This window comes from Quercus robur, chromosome 7 (assembly GCF_932294415.1).
Source record: "Quercus robur chromosome 7, dhQueRobu3.1, whole genome shotgun sequence".
NCBI classification, from domain to species: Eukaryota; Viridiplantae; Streptophyta; class Magnoliopsida; order Fagales; family Fagaceae; genus Quercus; species Quercus robur.
This window is the reverse complement of record NC_065540.1, coordinates 48,958,616-48,971,868: the sequence shown is the minus strand read 5'-3', so window position 1 is coordinate 48,971,868 and position 13,253 is coordinate 48,958,616. Positions and strand designations below refer to the sequence as shown.

Here is a 13,253-nt window from a genome sequence, read left to right as displayed (position 1 = left end):
CCAAGCGTCTGTAAAGAGAGGGATTAGACAATGGTTTCCCCCCTAAGGGAGTCAGATGTGCATTAAGCTCAACTGAAGTGTTAACAGTCTTGCTATCAGTGAGTCCAGCTCAAGATAAGAGTTCAGAGGCATACTTGGCTTTAGTAATATAAAGTCCATCTGTAGAATAAGTGATTTCAAGACCCAAGAAGTAGCTGAGATGTCTAAGATCTTTCATCTCAAACTGCTGACTGAGAAAATTCTTGAGTTCTTGAATGCCACTGAGGTCATCACCAATTATGATCATATCATCCACATACAGGAGAAGTAAAATAGTGTCTTTGTTAGTGCGACGAAGAAATAAGGCAGAATCATAATGACTGGCCATGTAACCCAAGCAAGAGATGGTAGAGCTGAATTTGGTAAACCAAGCTCGTGGAGCTTGTTTAAGGCCATAAAGTGCTCGTCGAAGGTGACAAACCTTGTTGGAGTCAACAAAGAGACCAAGAGGAGGTTGCATATAAACTTCTTCACTTAAATCTCCATTAAGGAATGCATTTTTGACATCCATCTGAAAAAGGTCTCATTTACTGGCAACAGCAATAGCTAAGAGGGCACGAACAGATGAGATTCGAGCAATCGGAGCAATGGTCTCTTCATAATCAATCCCATACTCCTGTGTAAAATCTTTTGCAATGAGACGATCTTTGTAGCGCTCAATGGACCCATCAAAGTGAGTCTTAATCTTGTAGATCCACTTACAACCAACTATAGATTTCTTAGGAAGGAGTGTCACCAAATCCCAAGTATGGTTTTTAGATAATGCATCAAGTTCCTCTTTCATTACAATCTGCCATAAAGGGTCAGTGGAAGCCTCATGATAGGTGTGAGGCTCGTGTAGTGTAGCAAGGGTAGTGTAACAATGATAGTCAAGTAAATGTGCAAGAATGGACCTTACCCGAGTTGAGTGACGAGGTGGAATGTCTTATGCAAGATCTTCAGACAGAGTAGGAGCAGGGGACCTAAGCTCAGGGTTGGGGTTAGGTAGCTCGTCTTCAACCTGTTCATCTTCCACCTGTTCATTAAAGGGTGAATTGGAAAGGGATCAATGATATTGGGTGGTTGAACAGAGAAGTCTATAGGAGAATCATGAGCAACTACAGGAGGATCAGGAGCAGCTACAGAAGGAATATGTGCCTCATCTGGAAAAAGATCTAAAACAGAGGAGGAAGATAGGGAGACACGAAAGTGAGAGAGCTCGACAAAGAGGCGATGTTCCCAAAAGACAACATTGCGGGAGATACGAAGATGATGAGAGATAGGATCATAACACCGATATCCCTTTTAAGTTTCGTCATAGCCAAGAAAACAACAAAGCCTTGACTGAGGCTCAAGTTTGTTATGCTCATGTGGCCAAAGAAGAACGAAACAAGCAGATCCGAAGGAATGAAGGTGGTGATAGTCTGGAGGTGACCCAAAAAGGCGCTCATATGGAGTTTGATTTTGGATAACAGGACTTGGAATGCGATTAATAGCATGAACACCATGAAGAGTAGTTTCACCCCAAAAAGGAGCAGGAACTTTGGCAGAGAGAAGAAGAGCACAAATAGTGTCAAGAATATGACGAAGTTTTCATTCGACTCTACCATTTTGCTGAGAGGTATCTGGACAAGTTAGTTGATGAACGGTGCCATAGGAATGCAAAATAGCTTGGAAAGCATATTGAGTGTATTCAAGAGCATTATCAGATCGAAAAATTTTGATGCGTTTAGAAAACTGAGCTTCAACCATTTTTTCAAAATTAGAATATACTTGTAATAATTCAAAACGATATTTCATATTAAAAATCCAGCTATAGCGAGAGTAATCATCAACAAATACAACAAAATATCGAGACCCACCAATACTAGAGACAGAGGAAGGCCCCCAAACATGAAAATGAATAAGGTCAAAGATATCAGTGGATATTGATTCACTAGTATTGAAAGGCAAAGCTGGTTGTTTTCCTAACTGACATAAGACACAATCAAAATTTTCGGTAAACACTGAACCTAACAAACCTCTAGAAGCCAATTGTTGTACCCAAGAGGAAGATGCGTGACCAAGTCAAGCATGCCAAAGTGTAGGGGAAGGAATTGAAGAAACTGTAGTAGCTGCAGCAACAAAAACAGGAGCAACAAGTGGAAGATGAAGGTTGTCCACGGGAAACATACGCCCAACACTGGGATCGGTCCCAAGCTCTTGTCCCGTCCTTGGATCCTGCACAATACACCCAAAATAATAAAATATAATACGATAACCCAACTCAGCTAATTGTCCCACAAAAAATAAATTGTAAGAAAGGTTAGGAACATTAAAGACTCCAAGAACCGAGAGGTTAGAGGTCGAAACAGAACCTATATTATAACCAGACATTGTGGAACCATTTGCTGTGTGAATATTAAGAGGGTGTGGTGCAAGTTTAAGTTCAGAAAATAAGGACGAGTGAGGAGTCATGTGATTGCAACAAGCGGAATCCATAAGCCAAGAGGAAGGAGACATACCAGATAAAGCTGAGAGAGAAGAGGAATAAGATGCATTACCAATCATACGAATGACATTGGCGATGATGTTTTTAAGGTCATCTGTGGACATGGTGAAAGTGCGACCTGAAGACTTAGATTGTACAGAGACGGGAGTCATTGGTTAGACACTCTCAGTGTTAGCAATAGTAGCAACAGAAATTGAAATAGCTAATTTGTTGCAATGATAGCAAGTCTCAATATTGTGGCCAAAACGTTTACAAAAATTGCAAAAACGTTTGTTGGATTGTCGGCGACGATTATGGCAACCAGAAGAAAACTAGTCCTTATTCTCCATTTAGAAGTAAAATATGCAAAAATGGACTGCAAAAATGAAATCTACGCGAAAAACTGGGTAAGGAGCACTTGGACTGCAAAAAGTCAACCTTGGGAAAAAAGTCAACGGTCAACCCTACAGAAGTCAAAATCAACGCTTGAAAGAGTCAACTACCTAAGGTCAAAGTCAAGCTAAGATGATGTCAGCAATGATGCGAGCTGCTGACGTCAGCGTGACATGGTAGAGAAGACGTTAGCGAATGACGCAACTAGGGCTGACATGGCAGAATGACGTCAGCAATGATGTCAACAGGCGCGTGAGAGCGCGTGAAGGTGCGTGCAGTCGTACGGCAGCGCGTGAAGCGTGTGGCAGAACTCACCAAAACTGTTCCAGCGTGTGAGGGCGCGTGGGACGTCTGATGGTGACTAGTTCGGCTTGGTTGGGTAGATCATTTGACGACCTACACACTTATATGATTTGTGTCTTAGTCAAAGGTTAAAAACGACAAATCCGATGATGGTAGTGGTCTTGGTGGCGGAGATTCAACCCTGAGGCCTCTGACAGCGGCGTGGCAGTTAGAAGAGGCTCTAGAAAGGCTTACTGACCGGAGAAGTTGAGGCAGCGGAAATTACCGACAAAGACAAGACTACATAACACAAAAAATTAGAGCAATGACTCTGATACCATGTTAGAAATACTGAATGCAATAGTATTGTATTTCTCAAATGAAAGAATATACATGAGTGCCTTTATATAAGAGGCATATGAATACAGTACAAATAAGAGTGTAGTACAAGAATGTATGCTATACAAGTAATCTAGTTGGGCCTAAAATCCACAACACTATACACGTTAACAAATAGTAACCCCAAAAGGTAGGACCAAAATTGTATTTTCAACTAAAAAAAAAGAATATTGATGTGAAAAGTATTTGTCTACATAGGAGTTATTTTGAAAATTAAGAAGAAAAAAAAAATAAAAATATAAACTTTGAGCACCAATTATCAAATAAAATAATAATCAATCTGAAAACCCTCAAAGTATTTACTAATTTCATTTGTAATCATTTTCCAAATCACTAAAACTAACATTTTTAAAAAAGAAAAAAGAAAAATTAGAAACTCAAAGGAAGTGTAAAAACTCACCACAAATTTAAGGGGCAGTAAAGATTTCCAAAAGGAGAAGTCAGCCATTAGCAAAATCTTGAACAAATAATCACTAAAATTTATATTTAAAAAATCAAATAATGAAGAAAATATATGCAAGTGTTGAAAAACAAAAAGGAAAAATAAGGAACTTGCTATTGGTTGTTCATGATTCAGATTCGTGGGTTTCACTATGTTTTTTGTAGTTAAATAAGGACTCTGTTTCTTTGATGCTTCATGATTGAGATTTGTGGATTTTGTTTCTTACCGTATATGTAGAGCAAAGTGAAAAAATAGTTAAACACCACACACCCTTGGTGCAGTGGTTACTCTACAAGTATAAATGCTTGTAGGGTGTGGGGGGTAAAGGCCGGGGTTCAAGTCTCCAAGAGGGAGTTTCACACACACATATACACTTAGATTAGGCTAGAATAGAATTTCTATCTTTTATATATATATATATAAGTTAAAGAATGACTCTATAGTTTAGAACTTTAGAGTGAGTTAGTGAGATCAGATTTTTTTGATAGGTAGGTAACTTCTTAGTCTATTGAAGTTAGATGAGTTTTTTGACTAAATTATTTATTTGGTTCCTAATTTTAGTTTGTGTGTCAATTTGGTCACCAATTTTTCAAATGTGTTAATTTGGTCCATAACTTTTTGGTAATATGCTAATTTAGTCCTTGATGGATGGAAAATGTTTTCTCCTACATATCAATTATCATTCACCACATTAGCAGTTTGTAAAATAGTTTGTGATTTTAGTATTTTCCCTCAAATTTTTTTTTTTTTTTTGAGAGAGAGTTTCAACCTATGGCGTCCGCTCCTAATGATAGCTCTTTATCATCAGGCCAAGACACCAATCAGTTTTTTGGTGTAGGCGGGGATTGAACCCCAGTTAATATCATTTTATCACTTACCATAATCATTTACCACATTAGCATTTTTTTAAAAAAAATTGTAAAATTATTTGTAGCTCCTAGCATTTTCCATAAGGGGTAAATCAATAATATCATTTATTTAAGAGTAATTTAAGGGTGTACGTAATAGTGCTAAAAAAATGAAAAATTATTGTGTACTCTCAAAGTACCATAAATGCGTACTCCCTCCTCTCACATGAATAGTGGGTCCTACTAATTAAATTCATGATGGGATCCAACATTTATGTGAGATGGGAGAGTACGTATTTATAGTACTCTAAGAGTACCTAATAATTTTCCCAAAAAAATAAGAAGAAGAAGGATGTACGTAATAAAGAATTTTATAATTAGATGTCTTGACACATGGTGTATAATAGGCCTTTTTTTTTTTTTTTTTTGAGGAAAGGGTAAGTGGTGCATAATAGGCTATAAACCTAACATGTGCTAAGTATAAATGACATGTCCTAATTTTATTTTGCTATTTGCCATTAGAAATCTATGCAATCCTTCTTAAGTTTATTGTGGATTTTGTCACATGTCAAGCTTGGAGAGCACTAAACAACCCAAATCGCAAAATCTCAGGTTGAGCTTATGTTATATATATATATGTGTATGTGGGTTTCAGTTACTAATAAAGTTTCTTATGGTTGAATAAAAAATTTAAAGTTCAATCCATATTTAAATAGTTAATCCTTTTAGGGCCTTTTAGATTGTCTTATAATAGAAAACCATGAAGGTTATTTATGGTGTATCATTTTTTTTTTTTAACAAGATAGAAATTCTACTATAATCTAATCTAAGTATATATGTGTATAAAGTTCTCACCTGGAGACTTCCACCCAAGCCCTTGCCTCCTCACCCCACAAGAACTTTGTACTATGTAGTAAAGTAATTGACTAGCAAGAAAGTGTCTAACTAGTTAAACTAATATCCCAAGGCTTGACATTGGCAATACTCATCAATCTCTTGAGTGAATCGCTAAATGCCTACTTGAAACCTTCCAAACTACTTCTTCAAATGCCTCCTCGACTCCAATATGGGCGTGAGCCACATTGTTGGTTCTTTTCCTTCAAAATTTCAACAAATTCATTCTAAATTTCTTCCTCCTTCACATTTTCCTTTTTTTTTTCAACATTTTTCTCCCTTTTTGATTGTGAATCTTTTTTTTCTTCAGTCCTTTTCTTCCAACTATTTTATCACAATAAGACAATTTGATTGCACTCATTCTTGGAATACTTGGTAAAGGGTTTGAGAAATAATAGCTAGAATAATAGGCTTAAATGGGTTACTGGCGGTAATGTACCAAGAAAAAAAAAATAAAGGTTCAAAATAAACAAAGATAGCCTAAAATCATCTCTTAAGGATTGTGATAATTCTTTAAAATCCATGACTTTGACAAATTCAAGGATGGCATAAATTTGATGAATTCTTAGCATTTAACCAAATCAAAGAATGTAAAATGCTTGAATTAACACAAAATAAGTACAATAATATTCTCTAATAATTATATAAATATGCAAAATTAAGCTATTATCACTTAGGTATTGGTTAGGCATGTAAACTGTTAATGTAATATTCTCAGTAGTAGTCCATCAACAGTGTAGGTGTACTTGCTAATTAACACATTGTTGTCAAGTACTAGAGGTGTGCAATCAACCCATTGATCTGCCAAAACTGATCCAATCCAAACTAACCCGTCGAGTTGGGTCGATTTTTAGGGGTTGGTGGATTAGGTTGGGTTGCCATTTTTTTTTTTTTTTTTTTTTTAATTTTATTTACAGTGGGTTGGGTTGGGTGTGAATCAGTAAATTCAAAAATCCACCAAACCCAACCTGGCCTGCCTATATTTAATATATATTTTAAATATATATCATATGGTTTTATTATTTACTCTTTTGGTTTGGTGAACTACCAACAAATTTATAAGATTATAAATTTACTTTTATTTTGTGTTGGTTTGATGCATTAACCAAATAGTTTGTAAAAATTTGGTACTTTGCTCAAGTTTGATTAGTAAATCTATTATTTGTGTTGGTGATCTTATAAATTTGTTATTCTAATACTTGTCTTTTAAAAATATTTTTTTTGAAAATGCTCAAACCATGGGTCTAACCCGATCCACATGGTTTGGGTTGGGTTGGAAACCTATGATGGGTTCGGTTGGATTGAGTTTTTACAACCCGACCATGGTGGGTTGGATTGAAAAACCCCTCAACCCGACACATGCACACTCCTATCAAGTATGTTCATGCTCCCTTTAACTACATGTCATCCTTATGCTATACTCAAGGTCAAGGGTTAATAGCATTAGCCATATCCTAATAGGGCACACAAAACGCCATGCTGAGTTTGTTTATCAATGTATTCAAGGTAAAGTGGTTGCGAATGACTTCTAACCTTTTGGTTTAGTTAGAGGCTAACTTCAATTTGGTATTTTGAGCAAGTGGCATTAACCATAATACAAATTTGAGTATATGTAAGTGCCCTACCCCTAAAGATTAGGGATCAACTCAAAGACCTTATGTATAATCATAAGTATTGTCCATGTCACCTAAGTTTCACTTACCCTATTTAGTAGATATGGATGAGCGATTGATCGACATAGTTGATTAGAACATGTGGTGGTGCTAGGTCAGCTTAGCTTGCCACGTAGACGTGTTATATAGTTCCTTCCTAAAAGGATCTTCAATGGTGGGTTAAGCTTTGAGATTAAGTGTTTAGGCTAGTATAGCTACGGTTCATTAGCAAAGGGAAAATGCTAGGGACACAAAAAAAATTCACAACTTTTGTCATAACTCGCCACGTGGCGAGATGTGAATAGTGGAGATAAAATAGTGGGTCCACACCTCCACCACTTACAACTCGCCACTTGGTGAATTGTGGCAAAAGTTGTGGACTTTTTTGTGTCCTCAGCATTGCTCTTAGCAAAGTAGGTTGGTGATGCTTGGTTTAGCTTGCCCTTGGCTCAATTGCAAGAGAGTAGGTCATGTGAAGCATTATTGGCCTTGGGCTTAAGGAGCCATACATCCAACTATGGGGCACAGTTTGTTGGGGGCCAAGCTTGGGCCGCCAATAATGTTGGCTCATTGAATACTAGTTATTGGTCGTAATGTGGACCTTGTTTGGCCACACTTTTGTGGTTGAGTTCACAAAAGAGGGGATTGTAGGTTTCATAGAGTGCTCTATACAAGTGGGGGTGAGAGATTAAAACTTGGGTTCTACTTAAAGGAAAACCAAACAATACCACCAAACTAATAAGTCGTATTAAAGCCTCATTAGATCTATTAATTATATTATATATGTATATTTGTTTTCCCTGAAGTCTAATTCCTTCATATTGATCACATTTGATCCAGTATTCCTTGTACAACAACAAAAGACAAATAATCTACTAAGAAACCAACAATTATCAACTAAACGAGCTCACACCAACCACAACCACTAGTCCACAACCATCCTATGAATTACGAGATGCATGGACAACAATTATAAGCAAACTCTAGAGGTCAGAAATGAGAAGGAATTGGACAGGTCTCGATGCCCCATTTCTTCCAAAACTCTAAAAAGTCTTCTCTAATCTCAACAGTCACTTCCTTTCGGGCCCCCACAAGGCCAGCCCAAATTAATAATGTCAGGGCTTGGGCCTACAACTCTAGCCCATTGAAGGGAATTGTATTTAAACTTGCACTTGGGGCACGTATATCACCAAGTCTCCTACATCAAATAAAGCTCTAGCCTCTAGCTTTTTTCCTCTGCCTCATAAATCTCCGAGAGATTCACATTTCTCAGATACACAAACAAACAGTGAAAAATCATGGAAGCAGCAGCAGCAGCAAACATCAACGAAGCGCAAATCGAAACCCTAGACCCTCCTCTTCCTCCTCCACCGGAAACCCTAGAATCCTCTTACTATCACCAAAACCAACCACAACCACCTCCTCCTCACTCCGAAACCCTAATCCCAGATCAAAACCCTTGCAACGATTTTCCCCAAAATACCCTCGACGACAATAATAATTCCTCTTTTCCCACCAACAAACCCTTGCTCTCCGAAAACGGCGGCTTGACCAACAACACCCACAGCGGCACCGGCACCACCGACAAGGATTGTTCCGGCGGCGAAGAGGAAACCACAAGCCGACGTAGTCGCCGCCGCAGCCGATGGGATCCGCAGCCCGATTCTAACAACAATAACAGCATCGTTGTCTACGGCGTCGATAGCAGCAACCAGAATGGCAACGGCAGTGGCGAATCGGGCAGCGGGCCGCGGAAGAGGAAGTCTCGATGGGCCGACGATGAGCCCAAGCCCCTGCCGACTTCGCTGCCGATTCAGCTCCCTGATTTCATGAAAGAACTCACTGGAGGTATTGAATTTGATCCTGAAATTCAAGCTTTGAATAGTAGGCTTTTAGAGATTAGTCGAATGTTATCGTCTGGTTTGCCTTTAGATGATAGACCTGAAGGGGCTCGATCTCCTTCACCCGAACCGATTTATGATAATATGGGAATTAGGATTAACACTAGGGAGTATCGTGCTCGAGAGAGATTGAACCGAGAGAGGACTGAGATTATTTCCCAGATTATTAAACGTAACCCGGCTTTTAAGCCGCCTGCGGATTATAGGCCACCCAAGCTTCAGAAGAAGCTTTATATACCGATGAAGGAGTACCCGGGTTATAATTTCATCGGGCTTATTATCGGGCCAAGAGGGAATACCCAGAAGAGGATGGAGAGGGAGACGGGTGCTAAGATTGTGATCCGAGGTAAAGGGTCAGTGAAGGAGGGTAGGTTGCAGCAGAAGAGGGATTTGAAGCCTGATCCTTCTGAAAACGAGGATTTGCATGTGTTGGTTGAGGCGGATACGCAGGATGCACTTGATGCTGCAGCGGGGATGGTGGAGAAGCTGTTGCAGCCGGTGGATGAGGTGTTGAATGAGCATAAGAGGCAGCAGCTTAGGGAGCTGGCAGCATTGAACGGGACAATAAGGGATGAAGAGTATTGTAGGTTGTGTGGTGAACCCGGGCATCGGCAGTATGCGTGCCCTTCGCGTACTTCGACTTTTAAGAGTGATGTGTTGTGTAAGATATGTGGTGATGGTGGGCATCCGACTATTGATTGTCCAGTGAAAGGGACTACTGGGAAGAAGATGGATGATGAGTATCAGAACTTTTTGGCAGAGTTAGGAGGTTCAGTTCCTGAGTCATCAACCAAACAAAGCACTATGTTGGCACTTGGTTCTGGAACTAGTAATTCGGAAAGCAATCCTCCTTGGGCTAATAATACTAGGAATGCTGTTAGTACATCACATGCTGGATTAGGGGCAACTGTGGTCAAACCCACGAAGGAAATTGATGATACAAACTTGTATATTGGGTACTTGCCACCTACTCTTGACGATGATGGTTTGATCAGTTTGTTTTCACCTTTTGGTGATATTGTGATGGCTAAGGTTATCAAGGACAGGGTTACTGGACTGAGCAAAGGGTATGGTTTTGTGAAGTATGGAGATATTCAAATGGCCAATAATGCCATTGCAAGCATGAATGGTTATCGGCTAGAGGGGCGGACTATTGCGGTGAGAGTTGCCGGTAGGCCTCCTCAGCCTGTTGTGCCTCCCGGCCCACCAGCCTCAGCAATGCCCACATATCCTGTTTCAAGCCAGCCCCTCGGTGCCTATCCATCTCAACAATTTGCAGCAGGTGGCCCTCTTGGGAATGCGCCACCTCCAAGTTACGGGGGCACTCCAGTTCCATGGGGACCTCCTGTTCCTCCTCACTATTCTCCTTATGCACCTCCTCCCCCTGGTTCAACCATGTATCCTCCTGTCCAGGGTCAACCTATGCCACCTTATGGTGTACAGTATCCTCCGCCTGTGCAGCCAGTTCCCCCTGGTGCCCCTTCTCAGCCTCCAACTTCAAGTGAAGCACAACAAAGTTACCCTCTTGGAGTGCAAACTGAAAACAGTACTTCTGCTCAATCTATACCAACCAATATGTATGGGAACTCTATGGCTGCAGCGCCACAACCTACATATCCCACATCTTCATATGGCTATCCATCTTATTACAGTGCAGTTCCACCGCCACCTCCGCCTCCTGCATCTGTTCCTGGCTCAACTGCTGATCAATCACAGAGCATTGGAAATGTTCCTTGGGCCACAAATCCACAGGTTCCTCCTCCTGGTTCTTCTGCAGAGAAGACAAACTATGGTGCAGATGCAGAGTATGAGAAGTTCATGTCAGAGATGAAATAATTTGGGTTCTTTTGTTACCAACAAGTTGATAGGTATGCCTTTCACATCCTTTTGCTTCAATTTGGTCCTGTTTACATTTACATTTTGGTTTGTTTCTAAAGCTCATTGACTTGATAGCTTCTCTGCCCATCTGATGAAGCTTGAACCTGATTTGGTCACTAACTATTTTATCCTTTAATTTTGTGAATATGATGGTTTAAATTTCTACTACTTAATTGATTTTTATTTTGATTAACAAGTGGTCTTTGCCCCCCCTTTTTTTTTTTATAAGATTAACAAGTGGTCTTTGCAGCATCCAGTTTAGTCAAAATGGAGCTAGGTATGAAGGGCACATAACTATATGTTGTGGCAAGTGAATATCTTTTTCACCTGTGAAAGCTAAATCAAAATGATAGCATCTCATAGATCTCTTGTTGGCATTGTTAGAAATTCAAGGATCTTAGTTAAGATTTTAAGTCACATGTAATTGGGAAAATAAAAACGTTTTTATTTAAAGTTGTGTGTTTCTATGGTAAATTGCCCTTCTGTTAGATTATAATTTTTTTGTTCTAGAGCAATCTTCTTCTACCGTGTTATGAGTGTGCAGCATTTTAGAAAGAGGAATAGAGGATGCAAGAATGTAAAAAGCTATAGCATAATGATTTTAAAGATGATGTATCCGTGTACCCTGTTATACTTGGATACATTATAGGTCTCTTGGTCATTTGTTTATATGACGGGTTTTTTAGAGAACAGGTGAGACAGCAATCCAAATAAATTATTATGATATTATTCAAAATCCTGGTTTGATATTCATTGACATGCCAACATTTGGAGAGGAAAGCCTATGTTTTAGGTGCTGCTTTAATAAAGGTTTTCCTTTTTTTCCCCATTACTTTTTTCATCCTCAAAGCATTAGCATGCAGTGATGGAGTTAATCTTGTGTCTATAATTTCACTTACAGTTCCCACATCTTGTTCTGAGCAAAAGATTTATTTCTTTTCTAAACAATAATTTTCTACCTGTAATAAATTATTTTGTATAATTAAGATTTAGTGTATACCCCTCACTGTAAAATTAGTTTCTTATCTTATTTTTGCTGTTCTTAACTCTTCTTCATTGTTATTATGTAAAATTTTGACAGGCTGATGTTTCATGGAGATGTGTCAACCTGATTTCTTTCCTCTTGCCATGATTTTGTTGGAAGTTGGGACTCACATCTTTAACCTTGCTGTGCTGTTATGACATTTGCAGAGACTTGGAGTAGTTCAGCTTGTAGAGTCTTGTATTGGAGAAGCCACTTATATGATTATTATTATGAATCTCTGGGTGCTCTTGTAGGACTTAAAATTCTTTTGTTGCTTGCTTGTTACCTTTTACAGAGTGTCTGTCTCCTAATGTTTTCTTTCTATCAGTTATCTGAACTTTTTTCCAATATTATGTTACTGACGTTTTATGTTACATCTCATTCGACCTTTTTGGGTTGCTAACTTTTGTTGATTGCTTTTCCTAACTTGTTTTTAGTTTTGATCATAATGACCATTTTTATTTTGAGGATTTTTTGGCTATCCTAATGCCATGGTGCTGAAGCTGTCTCTTGCACGCCCTTTTCCATACTGGAAAGAAGGTAAATATGCCTTATTATTTAAGGTATTTTGGGGTAGGTGGAAGAAGTACCTTGCTTATGACTTTGTTCTTATATTCATTATGCTTCTAAGCGTACCCAATGTCTTTTGATGTCTTCTTTCAGTTCTTATGTGGCAGGTAAAAGAATTCAGAATTGTGTGGCTATTAAAGATATTAGATTTTGGCAGTCTGCATATTTCCTCCATTAACTGTTAAATTGACCAATTGTGCAGGGTTTGAAATTTTTGAGGGGTTTGACTTGATTTATTAAGTTACAAAATTATAAAATTAGTGGCATTTTTTGTTTTTAGTTGAAGTCATTATGATGGTATGGTCTATGGTATGGATGAAATGTCAGTCAAGCCTGTGAGTAGTTTGATTGAAGTATTGTTTTCTGGTGAGCAGAAATTAATAAACAATGTTAAGAAGAGCATTAGCAGAGGACAGAGTTTGGCTCCAACCACCAATAGGAAGATGCCATTTATACTTGTTGCACATGACTCACTTAACCGA

The 13,253-nt window shown here is 38.7% G+C and overlaps 1 protein-coding gene across 1 annotated transcript; it reads left to right on the top strand.

Annotated features, from left to right (window-relative positions):
* Window positions 1-8,581: 8,581 nt before the first annotated feature.
* On the top strand, window positions 8,582-12,604 carry LOC126693751 (splicing factor-like protein 1). The gene is made up of 2 exons (XM_050389873.1): window positions 8,582-11,167; window positions 12,259-12,604. The coding sequence occupies exon 1, from the start codon at window positions 8,697-8,699 to the stop codon at window positions 11,133-11,135; it is 2,439 nt and encodes an 812-aa protein (XP_050245830.1). The 5' UTR covers window positions 8,582-8,696; the 3' UTR covers window positions 11,136-11,167; window positions 12,259-12,604.
* The last annotated feature ends 649 nt before the right edge of the window (window positions 12,605-13,253 follow it).

Excerpts from the sequence above, each read along its gene's own strand:
- LOC126693751 (XM_050389873.1), top strand. The coding sequence starts at position 8,697 with ATGGAAGCAGCAGCAGCAGCAAACATCAACGAAGCGCAAATCGAAACC.